Raw genomic sequence first — 23,414 nt, 5'->3', positions numbered from 1 at the left:
AAGTTTTTAAAAGGATTTTATTGTGAATTGCCAGGTCTCAGGATTTAGGTTACCAGGTTTAACTTCCAATGGGTGAGATTACAGAATATTTCAAACTGGCAGAAATAGGAGCATGGAGGAGAGAGAGTAAAGGAGTAAGAAGGGTAGCAACCGTGTCTATCCAAGCTGGGACAGTCCAACCTGAACACACACTATTTCACTGACCAAACACACATAAGGCAAGAGAAGGGCATAAATCTAACTCCACTTGCAAACACACACGGATGACAGCGGTTGTGTGGTTCACACCAAAGATTTATTAAAAGACTAGTATTTAGTTAAAGTATTTAGTACTGACTAGAGCAACATTAAAAGATAAAAGGTTATTTTAAAAATTAAAAAAACATGACTTAAAAAGACAACAAAAACAGAACATGTGACATACGAACTAAAAGCAGAGGAAGACAGGGATCAGTGTCGGAGACGAGCACGTCGAGAGGTGCGGGCGATGGGTGTGGTCACCTTAGGTGTCTCACTCTCTGCCATGACAGCGTCTGATTGGGTAAAAAACAAATATCAGTAAAATTGATGTGTTAATTTGACAAGCAACAACTAACCAGATTTGTTCCCAACAGTAATTGCAAAGATTAAAACAAATGTCATTTCATTCACTGAGCTCAAATGTACTTCATGACACCATCCTGGGAAGCCAGCATCAACAATCTACTGAGAGCATGAATCAGTTTATATGCTTTCCATCACTTTAACTGAAAAGCACTGCTAACACTCAGACTAAAACAGATTGTACTGTTAGAAAGTGCAGATACCTTCTTCCTCCTCCTCATCCTCCTCTTCGTCACTGCTGAAGGTGATAGCAGCTTTCTTGGAGGACTTCCGGATTGGTTTAGGGGTCACAAAGCTATCGTCATGGCGACTGGCTACAGAGGGCTTGGCTTGACCTTTGAGGGGAGAGAAAGAAAATCATGGAACATTAGCTAAAGTCTATGTAATTGGCAAAAATAAATACATTCAGGAGGGAAAAATTCACTGTCTACCAGAAAAGGCACTACACTTGTGTGCGCGCTCACCTCTCTTGGGCCTGCCACCCCGTCCCTTGTTGGGTAGTGGCGTGAGAGTGGTGTTCTGGCTGGGCCCAGCTCCCTCGGGCTGGTTCTTCTCCATCTCAGAGCTCTCTACGTTCTCCAGCCCCCGGGTGTGGACCGCCGTCAGACGCTTCTCAAACTCCTCCACCTGGACCTGGGGACAGAGTCAGAAGAATCAGAATAAGACCTGGCATGTGTATTCATTTAGAGCACAGTCAAGAAATCAGTCTGGATAGTCAGAAAGAGTCGGGATAGTCCGTAGTCGCTCACTTGTCCCAAGTTTATTGTTATGTATATCTATACCACTATCATCTGTACCTTGAGCTGTGGCTTGGCTCCTCGGCGTAGCTTAGCAGTGATGGAGAGGAGAGGCTGGTAGACTCCTGTCTCAGTCAGCTTGTCACTGTAACACTCCCAACACTCCTGGAGCCTCTTCAGCCCTCGCTCACACATAGACAGCAGAGACAGAGACACGGCCAGGTCACACCACTGACGCTCAGTCCTGGAGAGAGAATGGGGGGGGGATTTGATTATTCACTTACAACAAATAGTCTTTCAAGAACAGAGGAAGTCTGACCTGAAATTTGAAGAAATCATTCTCCGCCCATGGTCTCACTGATTCACTGTCTGTCTGTGGCTTAATCTAAAATGCCCTTTCTACAGAGGTCTGTGCTTTGAATGATGAGCCAGAAAGAGGGAAAGAGTTGGCCCCGAGTTCGCTGAACAGACAACCCTCGAATACTCCTGAGAGAGGAACTAATGCCAGCCGTTATGACACGGAATGGGAGAACAGAAGTGGTCCTGGGACTCACTTTGCGGTCCTGAAGCGCTGACACAGCTTCTCCACCAGAGACTCAGTCTGTCTCTCCTTAGTGATGTAGGAAAACAGCTGCCTGAAAACAGACAAAGAGGGAAACATTAAAATAAGGCATTAAAACACCACTCACATATTAGCATCCCATTTCCATGTTATTCAGCACAACAGGTTTCAAACCAGAGTCACAATGTGACTCCAGCATGCCAAGTCATCCAGTGTGTAAAGCCTGGGAGAGAACACAGTGAGCGACAGACACACAGGTTAAGTAGCCCTCTATACTGATACACACTATATTGATCACAACACAATATACACAGTGAGAGCAGAAGAGGCACACAGCTCAGTGTGGACACCACTCACTTCATGATGGTGTGGAAGTCTTCCTCGTTCATGGCTCTCTCTGGGTCTGACAGTCTGCTGATGATGTCTGGGAGAAGGTTATAGATAGCATTGTCCTGGGAGGAGAAGAGACGCCACTGTCTGGTTTAGAACATCGGAGGATCCATTACCCTCAGTCTATGTAAAAAGGTCCCCAATACACTAACTCAGATTTACAGTGCATTCGGAAAGTATTCAGACCCGTTGACTTTTTCAGCATTTTGTTACGTTCCAGCCTTATTCTAAATTTGATTAAATTGTTTTTTTCTCCTTCTAATCTACACACAATACCCCAAAACGACAAAGCAAAAACAGATTTAGAAATGTTTGCTAATTTATTTAAAATAAAAACCTGAAATATGACATTTACATAAGTATTCAGACCCTTTACTCATTACTTTGTTGAAACACCTTTGGCACCGATTACAGCCTCGAGTCTTCTTGGGTATGATGCTACAAGCTTGGCACAGCTGTATTTGGGCAGTTTCTCCCATTCTTCTCTGCAGATCCTCTCAAGCTCTGTCAGGTTGAATGGGGAGCGTTGCTGCACAGCTATTTTCAGGTCTCTCCAGAGATGTTCGATTGGGTTCAAGTCCAGTCCTTCAACCTCATGACTTGGTGTTTGCTCTGACAACTGTGGGACCTTATGTAGACGGGTGTGTGTCTTTCCAAATCATGTCCAATTAATTGAATTTACCACAGGTGGACTGCAATCAAGTTGTAAAAACATCAGGGCTGATCAATGGAAACAGGACACACCTGAGCTCAATTTCAAGTCTCATAGCAAAGGGTCTGAATACTTATGTAAATAAGGTGTCTAAAAAACTGTTTTTGCTTTTGGAGTATGGTGTGTAGATTGGATTTTTTAAAAATCAAATAAGGCTGTAACATAACAAAATGTAGAAAAAGTCAAGGGTCTGAACACATCCCGAAGGTACTGTATATCCCAATTAAATAGAAATGCCTGGAAATAATACTGTGTACCTTGGAGGCGAGCTCGTTGAAGAAGTTGAGTGCGAGGCTGGCGATGTGTGTCTGGGGGTCGATGAGCAGCACAGCCACCTCACTGACCTGACCTTTGACCTTGAGCACGTCCTTCAGCACTAGCTGGGTCAGAACAGTCACCGCAGTCTGCCTCACCGCCGGGTTCTCGTCACTCAGCCTAGGCAGGGGAGACAGGGACATGTTATATGATGAAACAATATTATTTAAATGGCATGCAGATTTCCGCTCTAATCAGCATCAGCTGGGATACCATGTAAGAGACTCTGACCAATCAATGACATTAAGCAATCGACTACCTGGGTGAAAATACGACCAGCCATACATTGGACCTGGAGGCTTTGATGCCAATACCCCTGACTGGCATTGACCATAATCCTCTGCTATGCAGTCATTTCAGATGTACGTGTGGGAGGTACAGAGGGCCTCTACCCTGAGGGAGCTCTGACACAAAATGGCTGCAGGGTCTCACCGGGCTCCATTGTTCTAAACAGGGGAATGAATTAACTGCATACACTGGGAAGGGATTTGAGGCCAGGTGAAAAAAAAAAACGTGCAACTTCTCCTCCAGTCGTGGATTAGGACGTGCATTACCATTAGAGTAAAAATCATGTTTAATACCCTTATCAGTCCTCTCCCAGGGAGGGCTTTCTGTCTTTGAGGAGACCCAACACAATGGAGGTGTGTGGGAGACAATTACTGACTGCTACAAAACACTTACCATGAGGAAAAACCTGAGGATTAGTGTTCATAGTGAAAAGCCTGGAAAACAGTATTCACCTGAAACACCTAAAATGTAAGAATAACCAAGCATCATAATTAGCACTATACAAAGACAAAAACAGAACGAGTGGAATGAAGAGATAACGAATTGTAATTAAACTTAAATGGGGGAGGGGTATGGCTTCAGTGCATCTCAATGTGGGAAGAACAACCAGCAATCATCATTAAGATTTCTTCAATTAAGTCCCCATCCATCCTACAGAGTATAACCTATGGCATCACCTGAAATTATCCCCCTTCTCCCTCCAATCTACTCATTGTATAATAATTATACCACCAACAAGTAGTTCTGGACACAATCAGAAACTTCAAGTTGTTCTAGGCCTTTCTGTTCAAATTTTATTTGAGAGTGCACGAGCGAGCAGACCATGGTTGACACAGTCCAGAAGAGAGGTTGGAGTTCTGAAGAGCACAGTACACTGTACTGTCGCGCTATAGCAACAGAGGTCAGAATGATAGTGGAGGACATGACAGAATTTTACAATGCTTCCTATTGGTTTTTTCTGTTCTGAACATATGGAAATAAGTTTTTCGATCAACTGGTTCAGTAGACTGCAGCAGCAGCAGGACTGGAGCGTGTGAAGGAATAACATTAGCAGACAACCAGACATGGAACGAGCTTGTAGCCCTCAGCCATCCTCATCTAATGGCCATGTTTACCTAAATTAAAAAAGCCACACAATCCATAGTACTCACAGCTGGGTAATTAAATAAAGACCAGCTTGTTTGCTACTTCCATATTCTAAACTATAAACAAGTTCTATTAGCTGCTTGGCTAATATTTAGTCACTGAATGAAAATGGCTTGTGGGGGTGCACACCTGGTACAGAGGCTCCGGGTCCAGGTGTTTGGATTACCTGGTACAGAGGCTCCGGGTCCAGGTGTTTGGATTACCTGGTACAGAGGCTCCGGGTCCAGGTGTTTGGATTACCTGGTACAGAGGCTCCGGGTCCAGGTGTTTGGATTACCTGGTACAGAGGCTCCGGGTCCAGGTGTTTGGATTACCTGGTACAGAGGCTCCGGGTCCAGGTGTTTGGATTACCTGGTACAGAGGCTCCGGGTCCAGGTGTTTGGATTACCTGGTACAGAGGCTCCGGGTCCAGGTGTTTGGATTACCTGGTACAGAGGCTCCGGGTCCAGGTGTTTGGATTACCTGGTACAGAGGCTCCGGGTCCAGGTGTTTGGATTACCTGGTATAGAGGTTCTGGGTCCAGGGCTCCAGGATGTTGGGGAAGCGGACGGTGAGATCCCCCAGGCCGATGATGGCGTTGGCCCTGACGACGGGCAGAGAGGAACGCTCCAGCACCGTGAACAGGAGACGGATGTGCTCCTCACACACTGACGGACTGATAGAGGAGAGGGGACAGAGGTTGACAGAGACACACACACACACACACCACAGCCATACCACACAAAGGAAAATTATAGAAAAACAATGTAGTCTGACCTGATCATCATGTACTGTGAGAGGGCCAGGCAGGCAGCGGTGGTAAGCTGGGGGTGGCAGTATCTCCCTGGGGAACTACACACCCTCACCAGCAGGGGCAGGAACGAGCACAACAGGTTCTCCTCTGGGGGGAGGAGAGATGTGGTTGTCAAAGCAATTAAATCACATCAGGAAAAATGACATCGTTTTGAAAAAGTTATGCCTTTACCAGCCAGCAGCTCAGTCTCACAGATCTTCCTGATCAGCTCAGCCTCGGTGTCCTCAGCAGAAGCACCCATCAACCCAAGTTCTTCCTCCACAGAACTGTCATTGGCCGCTTGCTGTGGGAAACATGGATCATGACAGTTGATTAAGAACTCCTTGTTCATGTCTGGTCTACAGCGATTTAATCTAAACGAGTAATTAGGAAGAAGATAGCTGTTGTTCTTAGCCTCCTGATGGGAAGAATCATCAAGACCTGTCAATCACCGTGTTGCGTGACCAAAATTAAACTCATCAAGTGTTTCCCAGGGAGAAAAGTCACTGATTGGCAAGACAATCCTACTCACATGGCCTCTTTACTAATCAACATCCTGTTCTGATAACATATGGTTTATATGAAATGCAATGAGAATCAATTTGACATGTATAGTAAAAGCTTCTTAAACACAGAACATGTGTATAAACCCAGCAGTCTCATTACCACTAGGTTTGTAGTATCCCAATCTCATGATTGACCATTATGTGAATTATTGCATCATTGGTTTGGATTGCCTAAAAATACTGGACATCATAAACATTGTGTTCCCATTCCATGTCCAGACTGACCTTGGCCTTACGGGAGGGTACCTTCGCCTTCTCCTCCCTCTCTTCTGTCTCTCCTCTCCTCCTCCGCAGCTCAGAGCTGACGCTGCGCTCAAGGTGGGACACCTGCCAGAACGCCACGCAGCCACACAGAGACAGCAGCTGGGCCAGTGACACGCAGCTCACCGCAGGGACTAGAGGGACAGGGACACATCACTATAATGCCATACTGATCATAAAGTACCTATACAAAATACTGGTCATCACAATACACTACCACACTGGCAGAGTTTCAACAACTAGGCACAGTGAAAGAGCACCAAACAACTGGAGAATGTCATCTATTCATACTACAGAAGTTACCAGAGTGCACCAACTTTTTAAATAAATATCCACTCTCTCGCACCTTGTTCTCCCTGCTCCTCAGGGTCCTGAGATGCACCCGGCAACTGGCTGACATCCTTGTTTGCTAACATCTCCCCGCCCTCCGCGATCTGGTCCAATAGCAGGCGAGAGCAGCGCTGGAGGAGGCGGGAGCAGAGCTGGTCTGGGGACTCGGACAGGAAGTACAGCAGACGTACAGCCTGCTCCATGAAGCTCTGCCAGTGAGGGTCCGCCATCACCACACCTGGGGCGGGACCAGACAGTTAGTTAAGAGAAGGTCAGGGGCAGAGACACTACATTCTCCCACTCAAGCGATAGTCCCGTGTGGCTCAGTTGGTAGAGCATGGCGCTTGCAACGCCAGGGTTGTGGGTTCAATTCCCACGGGGGGACCAGGATGAATATGTATGAACTTTCCAATTTGTAAGTCGCTCTGGATAAGAGCGTCTGCTAAATTACTTAAATGTAAATAGTGTGTACACACCTTCAGCGATGGCCTGTGTGAGGCAGGTAAAGAGCTGGTTGTCCTGAGGCAGTCTGAATGGAGCTCCTTTGCATTGCTGGGGGGTACAATTAAACTCAATCACTTTACACACTTCAAACATTCAAAACTCTATAGGGCTGACCCCATTTAGTCACCTGGTAAATTGTTTAGTTCAGGCTGTTGGTCGACCGAGATTTCTTTTGTCAAGCAGTTTAAAAAATATTTTTTTCATGGTGCACAAGACTCCTGTCTGATTCCCACCTGTCTCAGTGGACTAATCCATTGCAGAAGCCACGGGGATGGCACAGTTCATCACTCTAAGACATGAGCTACTGAACTTGTAAGGGGTTATATTTTGTAAGAAAATGGTGCAATGGTAATAAATATATTTTATAACAAATGCAGTTTCTCAAAGGGTTGGATAGCGTGAGAATGCGCTGTCCGCGGTTCTGAAACGTAATCTTCAGTGCGCCGTTGAATTGGCGCCTTCCCCTTTATGTTGCTATGTGCATAATAGCAAAGTTAACCAGCATGTTGTTGTGAACAGAGTAAGGAGACGAGAAAATAGCCCTTGCCTTAATTGTCTAAGAAACTAGAGGAAACAAACTTAGATATATAATCCATAGCATAACTGTTAAACCGTGCCTGACTTTATAAATCATCAATTTCTACAGAAATAAAACAGATCCTGTTTGTTGCCAGTTTGAGTGTTTAATAACCTACTGATTCCGTGAGCACCAAGACTCTCACAACCACAGAATGTCAGATAAAGCAACTTCACAAATGTGTATGTTTTTAATCTTTGCTGTAATAAATTTAGATTTTTATTAGAACAGACTAAATTGTAAGTAATACCAGAGTTGTTTACACGGTTCCAAACAGGCAGAAAATATTGAAATCTAATAGGACTGGGCAGAGGCGCAGCCATGGTGGGTGGGCATGGGTCCACACACTACGGATCCAGGCCCAGCCAATCAGAATATATTTCCCCACACAATTAAAAACAGAAATACTGCTCAGCACACAGCCTCCCCCTCAGACAATCTCACAGGTAAAGAAGCTGGGTGTGGAGGTCCTGGGCTGGCGTGATAACATGTGGTCTGCAGTTGTGAGGCCGGTTGGATGTACTGCCAAATTCTCTAAAACAATGTTGAGGTGGCTTATGGTAGAGAAATTAATATTCAAAACAGCTCTGGTGGACATTTCTGCATTCAGCATGCCAATTGCGCGCTTCCTCAAAAGAAGCTTTTTTTTGCATATGGGAAATTTCCGGGATCTTTTATTTCAGCTCATGAAAAATCACTACTTTAAATTTCAACCAATCGATTGGTTAAACTACATGAGGGGTCTTACCCTGACATGGTCAGTGATGTTACAGATGGTGATAACAGAGTCTCTGGCCAGTAGGAAGTCTTCAGTCAACTTCTCTCCCAGAGCCACAGAGCACAGAGTGTCCAGGTTACTGAGGACCACCTCCCTCTCCGCTCTACACAGAGAAATACACAATTACATTAGGCTACACACTGAATAATCTAAAATGCCACATCTAATCTGATACAAGAACACGCATACAAACATGCTATTACACACAGCAACTTTAGTGTGTGGTGCACAAATTATGTTCTTAGCAGTAAATGTACATACTTCCATGTCTACACACAACAGAGTAGTAGGCTACGGCATTTAAATTATGCCCAGGCTCCAGATTAATTAATCATCTCATCGGTGCTCGGCCCTCCACAGAACACACACAGTCCCAGTCTATGGGGGATTGTGTGTGGGAGGGAGGGTTAGAGGAAGTGAGGACAGGATTAAACAGGTTATGTTAAGAGAGGAGGCCCGGTATTGTCCATTACAGTGTGGGTGGACTGCAGATAGTCCCCCTCTCCCCCCCACCGGCAGTGGCTGTCTTTGAAGGAGACCGAATGCCTGTTTAAAACGCTTGTTCTTCATTGAAAACCCTGGCGGTGAGCCCAGATGTGTGTGGTCGTGACTTAGACTCAATTGAGAGAAGTCTGTGTACTCTGCTGTGCTCCTATTCAGAGACTATAAAGGCGCCAGCATGCTTCGTTTCGGCTAGCCAAATGAGTATGCTTGCATACTCTCTTAAAAGACATTCACTTGGACAAAAAAAAGAACGTCAATAGTACTGTTTGTCCATTTTGAGACAGCGTAGCCAGTACACTTCCTCTAGTCTGAATTAATCTAAGATAAAAATGAATGACCGATTTCATGAGTTCACGTTTATGCTGAGGATATCCTTTTTTTGTTTTTGCATCTAAGATGTTTTCGGGAGTAATTCTCAATGAAAAAACTTGCATGAAAACAAGTCGTCTCTCGCTGAATGACAGACTATTGAAGAATCTCTACTGTTGACCAATCATCGACAAAGGGGAGTAGACTTGTTGCCCCCGAACTGAAAAAAAACGCTAAAAAATAAATAAATCTAAAATAAACATGTCACAAGATGTAATAATATATGCACGTCTTCTGAAGTGCTACGGATGGGAAGCATGCAGGCGCCTTAATGAGGTTTAGTGGACAAATTAACCAACGCCAGACTGTTGAGAAAGCCAAGCGCCAAAGGTAGGAGTTGCCAATAGGTGCAGACATAGGAACAGTTTACCATACGTCAATAATGGAACATTGTCATTGGGAGGTTAACTGCAAAACTGGACTTGGATCAGAGTCTCATATTAAACAAAGATCAAGAGATTAAGATTAATGTATTAGTCAAATGGCCACAAGGTCCAACTGAAATTTTACTTCCACTTTTAACCCAACCCCTCCGAAAGACACATACAGGTGTAGAAGCCCTCAGATTACCAAAGAAGAGCGCTCATGGACAACTGAATATTGAGGAGAGGTGGGGTTCTCCCTGCCTCACACATACAGGCACAGACAGACAAACACACGTCAGTCACACTGTCAGCACCCTCCCACTGTTCTCTACCGTGTTTCTTTAACGGGAGAAAAATGTGGGTGGGGACAAGTCACTGTAGGCCGGCCCTTACAGCAGAGCAGCCAATCTCCGCTACACTGCCAAGATTACCGGCCAATCAAGACAAGGTAGAACCCAACTCTCTCGTTCAGTTGGCTCGCATTCGCCTTGGTCTCATCATTGGGCAAGAAGTCAAAGGGGACTGAGGAAGTCAAAGGGGACAGAGGTGTGAAGTTAGAACTTGTGTTTGTGTGAGGGCCTTACCGTGCAGCCATTCCCAGAAGCAGTACTGCTGCTCGTCTGTGCAGGCTGGAGGTCTCTCGTTTGCCAGTGAACCTCTCCCACAGAACCTGCACTACCGTGGACTGCAGGCTGCTGCCACCACCAAAAAACTCCTGGACCTGGGACGACATGAGAGAAGGGGTTGGAACAGATTAGATGAGAGAGAGAACAGGGTTAATAATTGAAGACAGGATGGCTAGAGAGTAATCAGTAAAGAGTAAAGGCTAACAATCACTGGGTAGTATTGATGACAGGATGGCTAGAGAGTAATCAGTAAAGAGTAAAGGCTAACAATCACTGGGTAGTATTGATGACAGGATGGCTAGAGAGTAATCAGTAAAGAGTAAAGGCTAACAATCACTGGGTAGTATTGATGACAGGATTGATAATAAAAGATGGTAATAAGAGAAACTCACTATCTCCTCCAGACACTGGATTGTCCCCAGAGAGGCATCCACCATCAATTCAGACAGACTGTCCACTAGAGTCTGAGCTTTAGCCCTGAGAGAGGGAGAGAGAGTCAGGCACCAGAGCATAGCCCATTGGAGGTTGCTGAAGTCGCTCCACGACATTGTTCTACGGTCAATTGTGCAATTTCCCATCTCAACTTCTACCTTGAGTCTGCATCTCTTTCAGCAGCAATGTGCTGGTGGGAGCAAGATTAACAAATTCACAGCAGAAAATGTAATACAGGGTGTGTTCACACAGGGAGCCCAATTCTGATATATATATTTTGGCACTAATTGGTCTTTTGACCAATCACAAATTTTTTCACATCATTTCTGAGCTGATGCGATCGGTCAAAAGACCAATTAGTGAAAACAAGATCAGAATGGGATTGCATGTCTATAAACGCAGCCGGAGAGTTGAAACCGCTTGGGGGGAATGGCTGAGGTGCTGGAATGAAGATCGCAGGTTCCCATTATAGCTATTTCAGCAGACAAGACAGAGTTCCCTTTACTCTCAATATCATTATAATGTCACTAGCACCGCTTCGCAATTTCACATGGGAAGAAATTACCATTTCAAAAGTAACTTAACCATCTGAAATTGGTAGTGGGATCGAGGGACCTGAGGGGGTCGATAGAAAGTGACGGTGGCAACAGTTTGAAGGTGTGACAGCGTACCTGGTGTTATCTCCCTGGGGGTTGAGGTAGAGGCGTCTGTAGGCCTGCACCACAGCATCTTTAATGGCAGCGTCAGTAGACCAGACCAGAGGCAGCATCTTCCTCACACCAGTCAGAGAGTTCGCCACACTGAACTCGCATACTGTCACACAGAACTGCACCGCCTCCTGGACCACTGAGACACATTCATTCCTCAATACCCCACATATTACATTGTCTCAGAATATATGCATGGAGTCATTGGGGTAAGATGTTGACTGTGCCGGTGATGAAGGTATGGTAATGCGGGTGTAGGTAAGATGAGGTGTGTTTGTACCTGACGTAGTCTTCCAGTAGAGCATGGTGTTGATGACAGCGATGGCTCTCTCAACCTGCAGGGCAAAGCTCTCAGTGTCTCTCAGATACTGCAACAGCATCTCCTGTTTCTTCAGCTCGCTCTCCTCCACCCCTTCCTTCCCTCCATCCCCTGCTCCCTCCTTCTGGGGGGTGGAAGGCAGGTCCTCTCTGATCTCAGAGGCGTCCTGGTCAGGACCTGGGGAGGAACAGAGGTCAGATTATAAAAATGTTCTCCTGAGAGCAGATATGAACATCTTAACTCCTGCCAGTGTGAGCACACATTTGTTCCAGTCCACATGATTTAACTAAATAGTGGTCTAAAATGAGGACCAGTGTTAGTTCTCAGGTGTTAGAGCTAGGTTTGGGTGATTCACCAGTAGAAAACCTTATCACCCACTCCATCAGTAATGCTGTCATCTAGAACTACACCTACACTGCTGAAAGCAAACAGCACTAGATTGACCTTAATTAGATTTTGATTGGTTATATCACACTCTTATTCTAGCACTGATTTCACAACTTGTTTTTGAAGGCTTGCTACTGAATCATTTGTTTAATCCATATGAAAGTGTTTTGATTGAGTGAATATGACTCTTATAGTAGAGTGCTGGTTAGTTCTGAATAGTTCGCTTAATAGACTTGTATTATGAGGTTCTTTCAAAATGCACTTATTGTAAGTCGGTTCTAAAAAAGGGCATTCACTAAATGACCAAACATTTTCAGAATGCTAACTTTCCCCCCTCCCTTTCTATCTCCTACACTTAACCAATACACGTGCTTCGTGATGTGATTGACAGACGGACAGAGTTCAGTACCTTTGAAGAGCAGGGCCAGTGTGTCCAAGAGAGTCTCGGGGGTGAGAGTGGTCAGAGACGAGAACATCTCAGACTCTGGGAACAGGCTGTGGGCTCGCACACACAGACGCACTGCATTCCTGATACACAAACAACAATCAGTTATTATGTGATGACAGTAGAGTTCAGCTTGGTATGCCAATTGTTATCTCAATTCTATAAACAATTGATCCTGATTTTTTACAAATCTAGTCACCTGGGCAGTGTTTCAAAATGTATTTGATTTTGCCTATAGGATAGGATTAAATGGATAGAAATAGAATGAATAGAACGAGCCCCCACCATTTCATTTCTATGCATTTAGTCCTATCCGATAGACGAAATCCAGATAGATGACCTTTGAAAAACTGGGCCCGGTATTTAGATATTGTTTCACTTTACCGGTATTTGTTGACGCGGAGGAACTGGGCGATCTGTACGGCGGTGGCCCTGTCGTCCTCCTCTCCAGCCTCGTCCTCCTCCCTCTCCTGCTGTTCCCCCTCTCCCTCACTGGTGGGCTCCAGCTCGGCTCTGACGGTGAAGAGCAGCTCAGGCTCCATAGCGGCCCACAGTTCGGAGGCCTTGATCACTGCCACTGGATGGAGAGACCAAAGGAATATGGTTAAATGGGAAATCAACACTAAAATCATTTTGCATCATGATGATGTGGCTAGTGACCCGGTTTCTCGAAAGCCCAATATCTTGAAAACTTGACTGCCGACATGCAAAATATTTTTGGGACTGTATCAGGGGATTAATGAAAAAATTAATTTAAAAAAACTTGATTGGAGTTTCCCTTTAATGATAAATATAGTTTGGACAAGAGGCAGAAGATGAGGTAGAGGAGTTCAGAATGAATGGATTCTATTTCTATTGTTACAAAGCCCTCAGATTAACAAAGAGCGCTCATGACCAACTGAATATTGAGGAGAGGAGGTGTTCTCCCTGCATCACACATACAGACACAGACAGACAAACACACGTCAGTCACACTGTCAGCACCCTCCCACTATTCTCTACCGTGTTTCTTAAACGGGAATTTTTTTGGGGTGGGGACAAGTCACTGTAGGCCGGCCCTTACAGCAGAGCAGCCAATCTCTGCTACACTGCCAAGATTACCGGCCAATCGAGACGAGAGATCCCAACGCTCTTTCAGTTGGCTCGCATTCGCCTTGGTCTCATCACTGGGCATTACAGAAAAGATAAATATAAAAGGTGGTGTGTATAATTTACCAGGTGCGTTTTCCTGCAGTCTCTCTCTAAGCTCGCGAAGTTTATCCGTCTCCTTCTCCAGGGGTTTCTTCAGGTCAGCACTGCTCAACTACAGATGAAAAACAATTGTAAGACACTATGTTGTGTGTGTGCTTCACAGTAGTGGTTGTTCGAGTGTGTGCGCGCACACCTTGCAGCTGTAGGGGTTGTGTGCTATGAAGGCAGCCAGTAGCTGGATGGCACTCTTGACCACATTGATGGATTTGTCCATCAGCCTTCCCACTGCCAACCCCATCACTTCACTGTACCTGTTCAGGGGCAGAGCCTGGGGGGGGGGGGGGGGGTAGAAATCACACAGAGGACATTAGAGGAACGCTCAGTAATCGCAGAGGAAGTGACTCTCTCCTTGTCTCCTTTCCTTCAAAAACGGAATAGTCAGGTTTTTGCTGTAAATAAAATAATTCAAATAATTTCTGCGGGCTTGAGAGAATGACAATCAAATGGGGATTTGATGTTGAGGGACAATTTACTTCAAACTCAAACCAGCACAGGGCATTAGTGACTGAATGTTGAGGCCACTGCATAGCTGTAACTAAGATTTCTGAATGCCCTCAGATTACCAAAGAAAAATGTCATAGCAAAGGCTATCAACGAAGAGTTGTGTCTCCTTGCCAACTGAAACATACTCTCACACTCACACAAAGACTTTCAGCAGCCTCCGTCCTGCCTTCTCCCATGTCTCTGGGATGGGCAGAGGATGAGGAGGACTGCTAGTTTACTGTAGGTGGGCCCTTACAGCAGAGCAACCAATCTTCGCCACACTGCCAAGATTACCCACCAATCAGCAGGAAGGAGAACAATCTCTCTGCATGATTGGCTCATATTTGCCATGATCTCATCACTGGGCATTAGTGAATACATAATACTGCAGTTTCATAACAGTGCAAGTAGCACCCGGAATTGCTTCATACATCAACATAGTTGTTTGGGATACCCTTTTAGAGATGTAAGCACACAAACTCGCACCTTGCTGTTGACGATGCGTGTGTAGACCTGCAGCACTCGGGCCCTGACGTAGGAGTGTGTGTCATGGAGGTGCTCCTGCAGTGTGTCCATGAAGCGGTCCCTGTCAGCTCTGCCAGACTCATCCAGTGCATCTCCACTCAGGACCCTGACCAGAACCTCTCCCAACACTTCACACACTGCCACACGCAAACTAGGGCTCTGCAGGCACAGAGAAGGTTTGAACATTCAGTAATGACAAGTTATTAAGGACATGATGATTGATCAAAGGAAGCACAATTTCAAAGGAAAAAGTAGTACTATAAAACCTCATGTTGGGGATAATGGTGTATGAGTTACCTCACCCTCCAGGTGTGTGAGAACACATTGATGTTGGGGATCATGGTGTATGCGTTACCTCGCCCTCTAGGTGTGTGAGTAACACACTGATGTTGGGGATCATGGTGTCGGGAACCAGGGTGCCCAGTTCAGACAGGAAGCTGGAGAAGGCCTTGACCCCTGACCCCTCTCTGGCCAGCTCCTCACTAGACTTCTGACCGATCTCTCTGAGAGAGGAGGTTCAGTATAGAAAACAGGGCATCAGAACAGAGACGTCATACACATTCCAACTCAAGTCACTAATATGTTTCTGTAGGTTCATGCTCTACAACATCCGCAGAGTACGACCCTGCCTCACACAGGAAGCGGCGCAGGTCCTAATCCAGGCACTTGTCATCTCCCGTCTGGATTACTGCAACTCGCTGTTGGCTGGGCTCCCTGCCTGTGCCATCAAACCCCTACAACTCATCCAGAACGCCGCAGCCCGTCTGGTGTTCAACCTTCCCAAGTTCTCTCACGTCACCCCGCTCCTCCGCTCTCTCCACTGGCTTCCAGTTGAAGCTCGCATCCGCTACAAGACCATGGTGCTTGCCTACGGAGCTGTGAGGGGAACGGCACCTCAGTACCTTCAGGCTCTGATCAGGCCCTACATCCAAACAAGGGCACTGCGTTCATCCACCTCTGGCCTGCTCGCCTCCCTACCACTGAGGAAGTACAGTTCCCGCTCAGCCCAGTCAAAACTGTTCGCTGCTCTGGCACCCCAATGGTGGAACAAACTCCCTCACGACGCCAGGACAGCGGAGTCAATCACCACCTTCCGGAGACACCTGAAACCCCACCTCTTCAAGGAATACCTAGGATAGGATAAAGCAATCCTTCTGCCCCCCCCCCCCTTAAAAGATTTAGATGCACTATTGTAAAGTGGCTGTTCCACTGGATGTCATTAGGTGAATGCACCAATTTGTAAGTCGCTCTGGATAAGAGCGTCTGCTAAATGACTTAAATGTAAATGTAATGTTTCTCTCGGGACAAAAAGGACATGACACGAGGACCTTAAGACATTCTAGCGGAAAATTATACACCAATACAAAAAGTAATCTCTTCGACTGACCTCATGACCTCTCCTACAATAGCCTTGACTCCATACTCAATGCTCCACACAGACACAGCCTGGGCACACACTGACGACAGCTGATCAAAGTGCTGCAGCAGCTGGATCACCTTCACACTGGCACCTGTGGATGGAGAGAGCGAGAGAGGACATCAGTACAATGCTTCACTTGAACACCATACCACTAATAAAAAGGCAGTGGCGCAGTAATATTCAAATGCATCAGTATATGTTCTATGGAGCTGTCTAAAAACAGTGATTTGGGGGTGTTGAGTTACGGACCCAGGAGGTGGTTGTATTTCTTGACCTGCACCCCCAGCAGGTGAATGATGGCGTCTCTGGTGGGCTTGTTCTTTACGTGGCTGATGGTTGGGTTCTCCAGGAGCTTATAGCAGCAGCATGTCACACAGCTGAGGACACACAAGAATACTGTAAGTCATGTAGACTGCTGCCCATCGCTCACTATGTTCTCTACCTAGAGTGAAACCCCACAAACCCATGTTTCCTCCAGCCCCACACACTCATCCAGTCTGGCCCTCTCACCTGATGAACTCCTCCTCGACCAAAGAGAGGCTCCAGAGGGAGCGGATGTCCAGCTGAAGGAGCTGGGTTAGAGCATGCAGCACCGTCTCCCTCTCAGAGTCCCACTGTAGTAAACCTTCTCCTGCAACCTTCCCCTTCTTACTGCCCTGAGGGAGTCAACAGAAAGAAAGTTCACTTCAAACTGTCAACACAGTACAGGACTAAGGAGGGTTGAGATTCTAGAATGACTATACTGTACTATCCTTATGCAGTTACAATATCCTTATGCAGTTAGTGTGACTCCTTGTTTATGAGGCCACTATGCATAGCAGTCACAAAGGTGGTTTTTGAATGCCCTCAGATTACCAAAGAAAAATGTCATAGCCATAGCAAAGGCTATCAACGAAGAGTTGTGTCTCCTTGCCAACTGAAACATATTCTCACACTCACACAAAGACTTTCAGCAGCCTCCGTCCTGCCTTCTCCCATGTCTCTGGGATGGGCAGAGGATGAGGAGGACTGCTAGTTTACTGTAGGTGGGCCCTTACAGCAGAGCAGCCAATCTTCACCACTCTGCCAAGATTACCCACCAATCAGGAGGAAGGAGCACACACTCTCAGCCTGATTGGCTCATACTTGCCATGATCTCATCACTGGGCATTAGTGCATGTATTAAATTACTATAGCATGCTATGAGACTACATAATCAAATATGACTGTTTGGAGAATGACCTACCTTACTGGGTGCAGTGACGATACTCTGCCTGTAAGAGTCACTCTCCAGGATTTCTGTGAGCTTGCAGAGGAGGAACACACTCATTTTGACAGCATTGAGCTGCTCCTTGCGGTCCGGTGCGGAGAGTGAGGCATTGAGGAGGAGGGAGGGCAGGGAGACGGACAGGCCACTCACCACTAATAGAGAACGCAATGAAATACGGATGAGGACTTCGGCTGAATAGTGAGCACTAGCAGGCACAGGTATGCCATCATGTGTATAAGTTGAATGACATTTCAACACACACCATCACAAACACTGACCTTGTATGAGTAACTCCAGGGTGTCCTCTTTCACACTCATGTCCACTTTATGACAATGCCTGTGACATTCAATAATATGAAACATGAGTCAATTCGAGATATTACATCATAGTCGTCGTAGGTTTAAGAAATAAAAATACAATAATTTGGGTAAATGTAACTACTCACTGCAGCACAGTGTAACCCGTGTCGAAGTGTTCCAGGATGCACAATGGACCCTGGCTTCTCAGTGCAGCCTTGAAACCTGGAAAATATATAGAATAGTAAAGGAGTTGAGTTGCTTGGTCAGATTTCAGGAGGACAATATTCTAACAATTATAATTCTGTAACAAACTCTGGGATATTTACTGTTGAGATGGGAGGGAAGTTGTTTAGGGGAGACGACATCCTGAACCACGTACTGGTTAATGCCCCCAGTCTTCACCAGGTCACCCACGCACACAGGCACAAAGAAGTCCCACGACATCACTGTACACGAAAAAACAACTTGTGTAAGCCGAGTGTTTGACATTCTAGGTATCGTTAATTATAGTAAGCTAAGTAAATTCCATGTAGTTATAAACGACCCAATCACACAAATGTATTAACTAAGTTAACTTGGTCAAAAGAAAGCTAGTTATTAGTTACGTGTTTGTTTCGATTTATTCGCGAACTAGTTAGTTAACTACCTTAGTTAACCACAAGATAACTTTAGCTAGCTACGTTAATTTATTTTAAGATAGCTACAGTATTTAACGTTGTTTTTAGTCAAGTAGTTATATTTCACAACTAAGAAAAAGTCCAGACATAAGTAACGTTAACCAAGTACAACACACTTACCAATATTTTTTGTAGCGCTCTTAGCCACAATTTAGGATCTTTAGAAACTGTTGAACAGATTGAAACAGCACGGTACTACTCTCAACGGTTTTTGCGGAAGGGTTTTGAATTTTTAACAGCAGCGCGCCAAAGGCCTACGTCATCGGCATCGCTCCCCTCCTCCCACTGGCCCTCTTCCGTGAACAAACTACGCCATCTGTCTGCGGTTAACGGACGCAACAATATTATTGATACTATATTACTGCAAACTCAAATATTGCAATATCAAGTACAGTAATTCTGATAACCTCATGCAACATACAATTGTAGCTATGCTGTTCAGAACCAATCTACATGATAAAGGACAAAAAGGACAAGACTCATGAGGTAGTAACTGTATTCAAACTGAAAATACAATTTTCCTCACATGTACCCAGGTGTCAGCTACAGTATTGATATTTCCCTTATGAAATGTATTCTCTCTTAACCAGATCTTTCATTTTGAAAATGTAAAAAGTAAAATGTAGTTCAATCAACTAACTACCACACAGATAAAAGTGCTAATGTCTTAAATTAACATTTCCCCACTCCCTCTGTCAGGCTAAAATACGCTTTTTAGAGCGCACACAATATAATCGAAAATGATGTAACAAACTTGAAAGCACAACAGTTCTCGATGGTCAATCCACTTCACTCCAGTCAATCACATGTAGTCAGATGCATAGTACAGTATTATGGACACTAACTGTCAAATTTTAGTGTTTATTGTTCAGTTACAAAAAAATGTTAACATAAAAATAAAAAAACACAAAGCAACTCTCGTACCTATCAACTCTCATAACCTTTGAAACATTTTTAAATACATCTGTAACCACATATCTCCTTCACACTGCATTAAACCAAGACAGAAAAATCAAGTAAACAAAAAAAGAAAGCACCAATTGTTCTATGCTAGAAGACCGATAAACAATGTAATACTATCCTGGGGACAGAAACTGTCATGTTACTTTCTCTTCACTACTAACGTAGTAATCCTGACTCTACAATCGGTTGGCCCCTCTACCTTAGGGGCTTACTTTCTCTTTCTGTCTTGAGAGCAGCGTGGACAATACCTGCAGAGTTAGAAAAAAGGAAATACTCAGTTGTGAACCTTAAAATCCCATCATTATTTCCGTTATGTAAGATACACACTCACCGGCCAGTTTATCAGGTACACCACCCTGTTTATAAAAATGGATCGCTCCTACAGACAGTGAGTCACGTGGCCGTGGCTTGCTATATAAAACAGGCATTCAGTTACTGTTTGATTGAACGTTAAAATTGGCAAAACGGTATTTAACGTAGGAATGCAGAACTTATCGATCCTTGTCACGAATTGGCTATTACAGCAGACGACCACACCGGGTTCCACTCCTATCAGCTAAAAACAAGAAGAGCGGCTTCAGTGGGCACGTGATCACCAACACCGGACAATTGAGGAGTGGAAAAACATCACCTGGTCCAACGAATCCCGGTTCCTGTTGCGTCATGCTGATGGCAGAGTCAGGATTTAGTATAAGCAGCATAAGTCCATGGACCCATCCTGCCTGGTGTCAACTGCGTACCGCTGTCCCATCTGCAGCAACTGCATGATGCCATTGGACAAAGCATGGACAAACATCCTTGTGGAATGTTTCTGACTTGTAGAATCCATGCCCCAAAGAATTCAGGCTGTTCTAGAGGCAAAGGGTGGTCTGACCCTGTACTAGATGTGTGTATCTAATAAACTGGCCAGTGAGTGTAGTATGTATGGTTAGTCTGTGTTGGTTGGCTGATTCCCTCACCATTTCCCTCTTGGTTTTGTCGTCAGGCCCACGCAGGCAAAGTGGAACCACTCGATGGAACACTGCAAAAACAATCAACACAGGGGTTTGATGAAGTCTGCACACACTGTAGCTTTCAAGACCCAGGATCAACACAACAATATAGGTCAGGTCAGTGCACACACTGGGGAGGTTTCTGGGGAAACTCACGTCTGTGTTGTCACAGCCAATCATCTCTCCATAGGACACCTGGTGACACAGGCAGTAGGTGGGCTCATTGGGGTCCACTGGCATGTCCAGCACGTCAGAGGGATGCACATTCCCAAAATTAGCAGCTGGAGCAGTGAACTCCCCCCTGACAATGAGAGAGAGTGGTGGATGAGTACACACACACACACACACACAATTAAGGCCAATGAAGGAGATTGTCTTCAAGGAAGGAAGTGATAGAGTGCACAATAACAAACGTACGGCTGGAGAAGTTTGACTTTCTTCTGTGCACTCTTAGGACTGCCATCTTCATCTGAGCTCTTCACTTTAGACCGAGTTTTAGCCACCTTCTTCTCTTTCAGCCCCCTGGACTCACCTGAAATATCAGAACATAGCTTTAAATATATAGTGAGCTCCAAAAGTATTGGATAAGTGACATTTTTAATTATACAATGACTATGGGGTTAAAGTGCAGACGGTCAGCTTTCATTTGAGGGTATTTTTGTCCATATCGGGTGAATTGTTTAGAAATTACAACACCTTTTGTACATAGTCACCCCCATTTTAGGGGACCAAAAGCTGTGGAACAAGTTCACTTGTGTATTAAAATAGTAAAACGTTTAGTAATTGGTCCCATATTCCTAGCACGCAACGATTACATCAAGCTTGTGACTGTACAAACTTATTGGATGTATTTGCTAATTGTTTTGGTTGTTTCAGAATATTTTGTGCCTAATAGAAATGAATGGTAAATAATGCATTGTCATTTTGGAGTCACTTTTAATGTTAATAAGAATATCATGTTTCTAAACACTCGACATTAAGGTCGAAGCTACCATGATTACGGATAATCCTGAATTGTGAATAATGATTAGTGAGAAAGTTAGACGCACAAATATACCGCCAAGACATGCTAACCTTTCACCATTGCAATAACGGGGTGGTGTATGATATTTATGCCTCTTTCACTCTTTATTCACGATTCATTCAGGACTATCCGTAATCATGGTAGCATCCACATTAATGTAGAGTGTTTAGAAACATTTTCTTATTTACAATAAAAGTGACTCCAAAATGACAATACATTTACCATAATTTTTTCTCTGAATGATTTGATATTTTGAACTGTGCGAAGATGCTACAAGGCAAACATTCATGAGAAACAGACCCGAACGTACACACATACACTTCAAATACGTACTTTTCTTTCCCTTACTGGAGGTGGAATCATAGTCTGTGCTCTCTATCTGCTTCTCCTTCAGGTCGGCCTCAAAGCGGGCCAGGTCTGTGTCCAGTCTCCGGATGTGCTTGTCCACCTAGGGAACAACCACTGCAATTTAAGATTCATTTGACTGACCCACACAGGCTCCAACACAAAGGAAGCACAGAGCTCCAAAGTACTACTACTGACCATCTCATAAGTCTGCATGGCCAGCTGCACTTTGTCATCCCCAAACTCCTTGCTTTTGCTGTACGATTGCTGGATCTGCCTCAGAATAGTAAGCTTCTGTTCAGACGATAGGGTCCTGGCATTGGATGTGTAATCCTTTGCCAGGGAGTCTATCTGCCCCTTTAGATCTGAGAGAAAGACAGATGGGTTGAGTGAGAAGTTTGGATAAACAATTTTATTGATGCCACTGGTCTGAGAATATCAGCCTTATGTGATGTGTGTTATTATGTCACTTGCTTCCACATAACATGCATTTTTTTAATGAAGTATGTGTATCTAGGGCTTTTACAGGTATGAATGGATCTAAGAAATCCCATGCCTGTGCCCTTCAAAAGCTCAACAAAGTACTGCTATGTAAAGACGCCTCACAGAATTCTAGTGCAGCTTTTGGCCTATATGACCTGACGATGTTTGAAGATTAGCAGATCATTGAATGGTAAATTGTTGAGGACCGTGGACATGAATGTTATGGAGGCTACAGATTTCATTTGCATACATTCATCATGGGCAATTCAAATGCACAACTTGTGGGTGGGATGACTGCTACTTTATTATGCATTGTAAACATGGTTCACACATACTCTGCAGAGTAGTGAATTGGTCGGTAACAGTTGTTAATGTTATTTCTCACCCTCCGTACGTTGATCCAAGTCCCTCATCAAATTGAAGTTCCTCTGCAGCTCAAATGGCAGATTCTCTATGCCTGTGATGCGAAATGAAGAATCATTAACAACTTTTGACTAATAGTCACTAAAAATACATTTGTTATGCCAATAGTTTGTATCTTCAATTTGTGCTGATACTCAAACTAGGCTACTGCCTAGCAGGCAAAACGACCGTTGGTGTGGCTTAGCTAGGTAGCTAGCGGCCTAATCTTTAAAATAAAGCATTCCTTCTTGCAATGCATTGACTAAATATGCAGAGAAATTCAAATTGATACCTAAACTATCGAAAACATTTGCAGATTCTTCTCTAAATTGTTTAAATAATAGAAAATTAACTCACTATCTAAATAGTGTTCCAAATACATTCCCGCCGCCATCTTGGAAAACGTAAACAACACAACTTCCGGCGAGGACGAGTTCTTTGGTTTGATCCGAAATGTAATCTTAGTACTGGTATTTTATTATCAATCGATAATTCATACGGATATTGTATTTGCACTGTGTCAGAGACTGAATGTAATTTATTAAACATACTGTTTATGAAAACTAATAACATATTTGATGTCATACACAGCCAACAATACTGCA

The 23,414-nt window shown here is 44.5% G+C and overlaps 2 protein-coding genes and 4 non-coding genes across 7 annotated transcripts; all 6 read right to left on the bottom strand.

Moving 5' to 3' along the window:
- ncapd2 (non-SMC condensin I complex, subunit D2) lies at positions 1-19,351 on the bottom strand. 2 transcript variants are annotated; one of them, XM_055903739.1, is made up of 32 exons: positions 18,721-19,351; positions 18,250-18,369; positions 18,070-18,145; positions 17,902-17,960; positions 17,600-17,775; positions 16,885-17,030; positions 16,624-16,751; positions 16,342-16,465; positions 15,310-15,457; positions 14,916-15,113; positions 14,080-14,214; positions 13,911-13,998; positions 13,080-13,272; positions 12,660-12,778; positions 11,825-12,040; positions 11,509-11,683; positions 10,798-10,882; positions 10,364-10,500; positions 8,512-8,644; positions 7,159-7,234; positions 6,699-6,920; positions 6,317-6,486; positions 5,718-5,829; positions 5,510-5,633; positions 5,253-5,408; positions 3,262-3,439; positions 2,260-2,354; positions 1,895-1,975; positions 1,401-1,584; positions 1,068-1,236; positions 807-938; positions 1-533 (listed from the first exon to the last, which is right to left on the bottom strand). In XM_055903739.1, exons 2-32 carry the CDS (start codon positions 18,365-18,367, stop codon positions 451-453), a joined length of 4,236 nt encoding a protein of 1,411 aa, XP_055759714.1. In that variant the 5' UTR covers positions 18,368-18,369; positions 18,721-19,351; the 3' UTR covers positions 1-450. The 2 variants fall into 2 exon arrangements, with proteins under 2 accessions (XP_055759714.1, XP_055759715.1); XM_055903740.1 differs by lacking the exons at positions 17,600-17,775; positions 17,902-17,960; positions 18,070-18,145; positions 18,250-18,369; positions 18,721-19,351 and adding an exon at positions 17,314-17,526.
- On the bottom strand, positions 9,971-10,285 carry LOC129838187 (small nucleolar RNA U85). Its single transcript, XR_008756831.1, has one exon. It is a non-coding gene; the product is annotated as a small nucleolar RNA U85 (small nucleolar RNA).
- Positions 13,560-13,867, bottom strand: LOC129838188 (small nucleolar RNA U85). Its single transcript, XR_008756832.1, has one exon. It is a non-coding gene; the product is annotated as a small nucleolar RNA U85 (small nucleolar RNA).
- LOC129838186 (small nucleolar RNA U85) lies at positions 14,496-14,796 on the bottom strand. The gene has a single exon (XR_008756830.1). It is a non-coding gene; the product is annotated as a small nucleolar RNA U85 (small nucleolar RNA).
- LOC129838185 (small nucleolar RNA U85) lies at positions 17,216-17,522 on the bottom strand. The gene has a single exon (XR_008756829.1). It is a non-coding gene; the product is annotated as a small nucleolar RNA U85 (small nucleolar RNA).
- A 96-nt stretch (positions 19,352-19,447) lies between the features above and the next one.
- LOC129837515 (inhibitor of growth protein 4-like) lies at positions 19,448-23,269 on the bottom strand. Its single transcript, XM_055903751.1, has 8 exons — positions 23,167-23,269; positions 22,793-22,864; positions 22,123-22,289; positions 21,913-22,027; positions 20,973-21,087; positions 20,712-20,856; positions 20,523-20,584; positions 19,448-19,811 (listed from the first exon to the last, which is right to left on the bottom strand). The coding sequence occupies exons 1-8, from the start codon at positions 23,201-23,203 to the stop codon at positions 19,772-19,774; spliced, it is 753 nt and encodes a 250-aa protein (XP_055759726.1). The 5' UTR covers positions 23,204-23,269; the 3' UTR covers positions 19,448-19,771.
- Between the last annotated feature and the right edge of the window lie 145 nt (positions 23,270-23,414).

The sequence above is a fragment of the Salvelinus fontinalis genome, chromosome 38 (assembly GCF_029448725.1).
Source record: "Salvelinus fontinalis isolate EN_2023a chromosome 38, ASM2944872v1, whole genome shotgun sequence".
In the NCBI taxonomy this organism is placed as follows: domain Eukaryota; kingdom Metazoa; phylum Chordata; class Actinopteri; order Salmoniformes; family Salmonidae; genus Salvelinus; species Salvelinus fontinalis.
This window is presented reverse-complemented; position numbering and strand designations above follow the sequence as displayed.

Coding starts and splice junctions, on each gene's coding strand:
- LOC129837515 (XM_055903751.1), bottom strand. CDS start 23,203: ATGGCGGCGGGAATGTATTTGGAACACTATTTAGATA. Junction 21,088..21,912: donor CTCCAGTAAGGGAAAGAAAA/GTACGTATTTGA, acceptor CTGATATTTCAG/GTGAGTCCAGGGGGCTGAAA. Junction 20,585..20,711: donor TTGGCTGTGACAACACAGAC/GTGAGTTTCCCC, acceptor TTGTTTTTGCAG/TGTTCCATCGAGTGGTTCCA.
- ncapd2 (XM_055903739.1), bottom strand. CDS start 18,367: ATGTCGTGGGACTTCTTTGTGCCTGTGTGCGTGGGTGACCTGGTGAAG. Junction 7,235..8,511: donor ACATCACTGACCATGTCAGG/GTAAGACCCCTC, acceptor TGTACCCCCCAG/CAATGCAAAGGAGCTCCATT. Junction 5,830..6,316: donor TACCCTCCCGTAAGGCCAAG/GTCAGTCTGGAC, acceptor TGTTTCCCACAG/CAAGCGGCCAATGACAGTTC.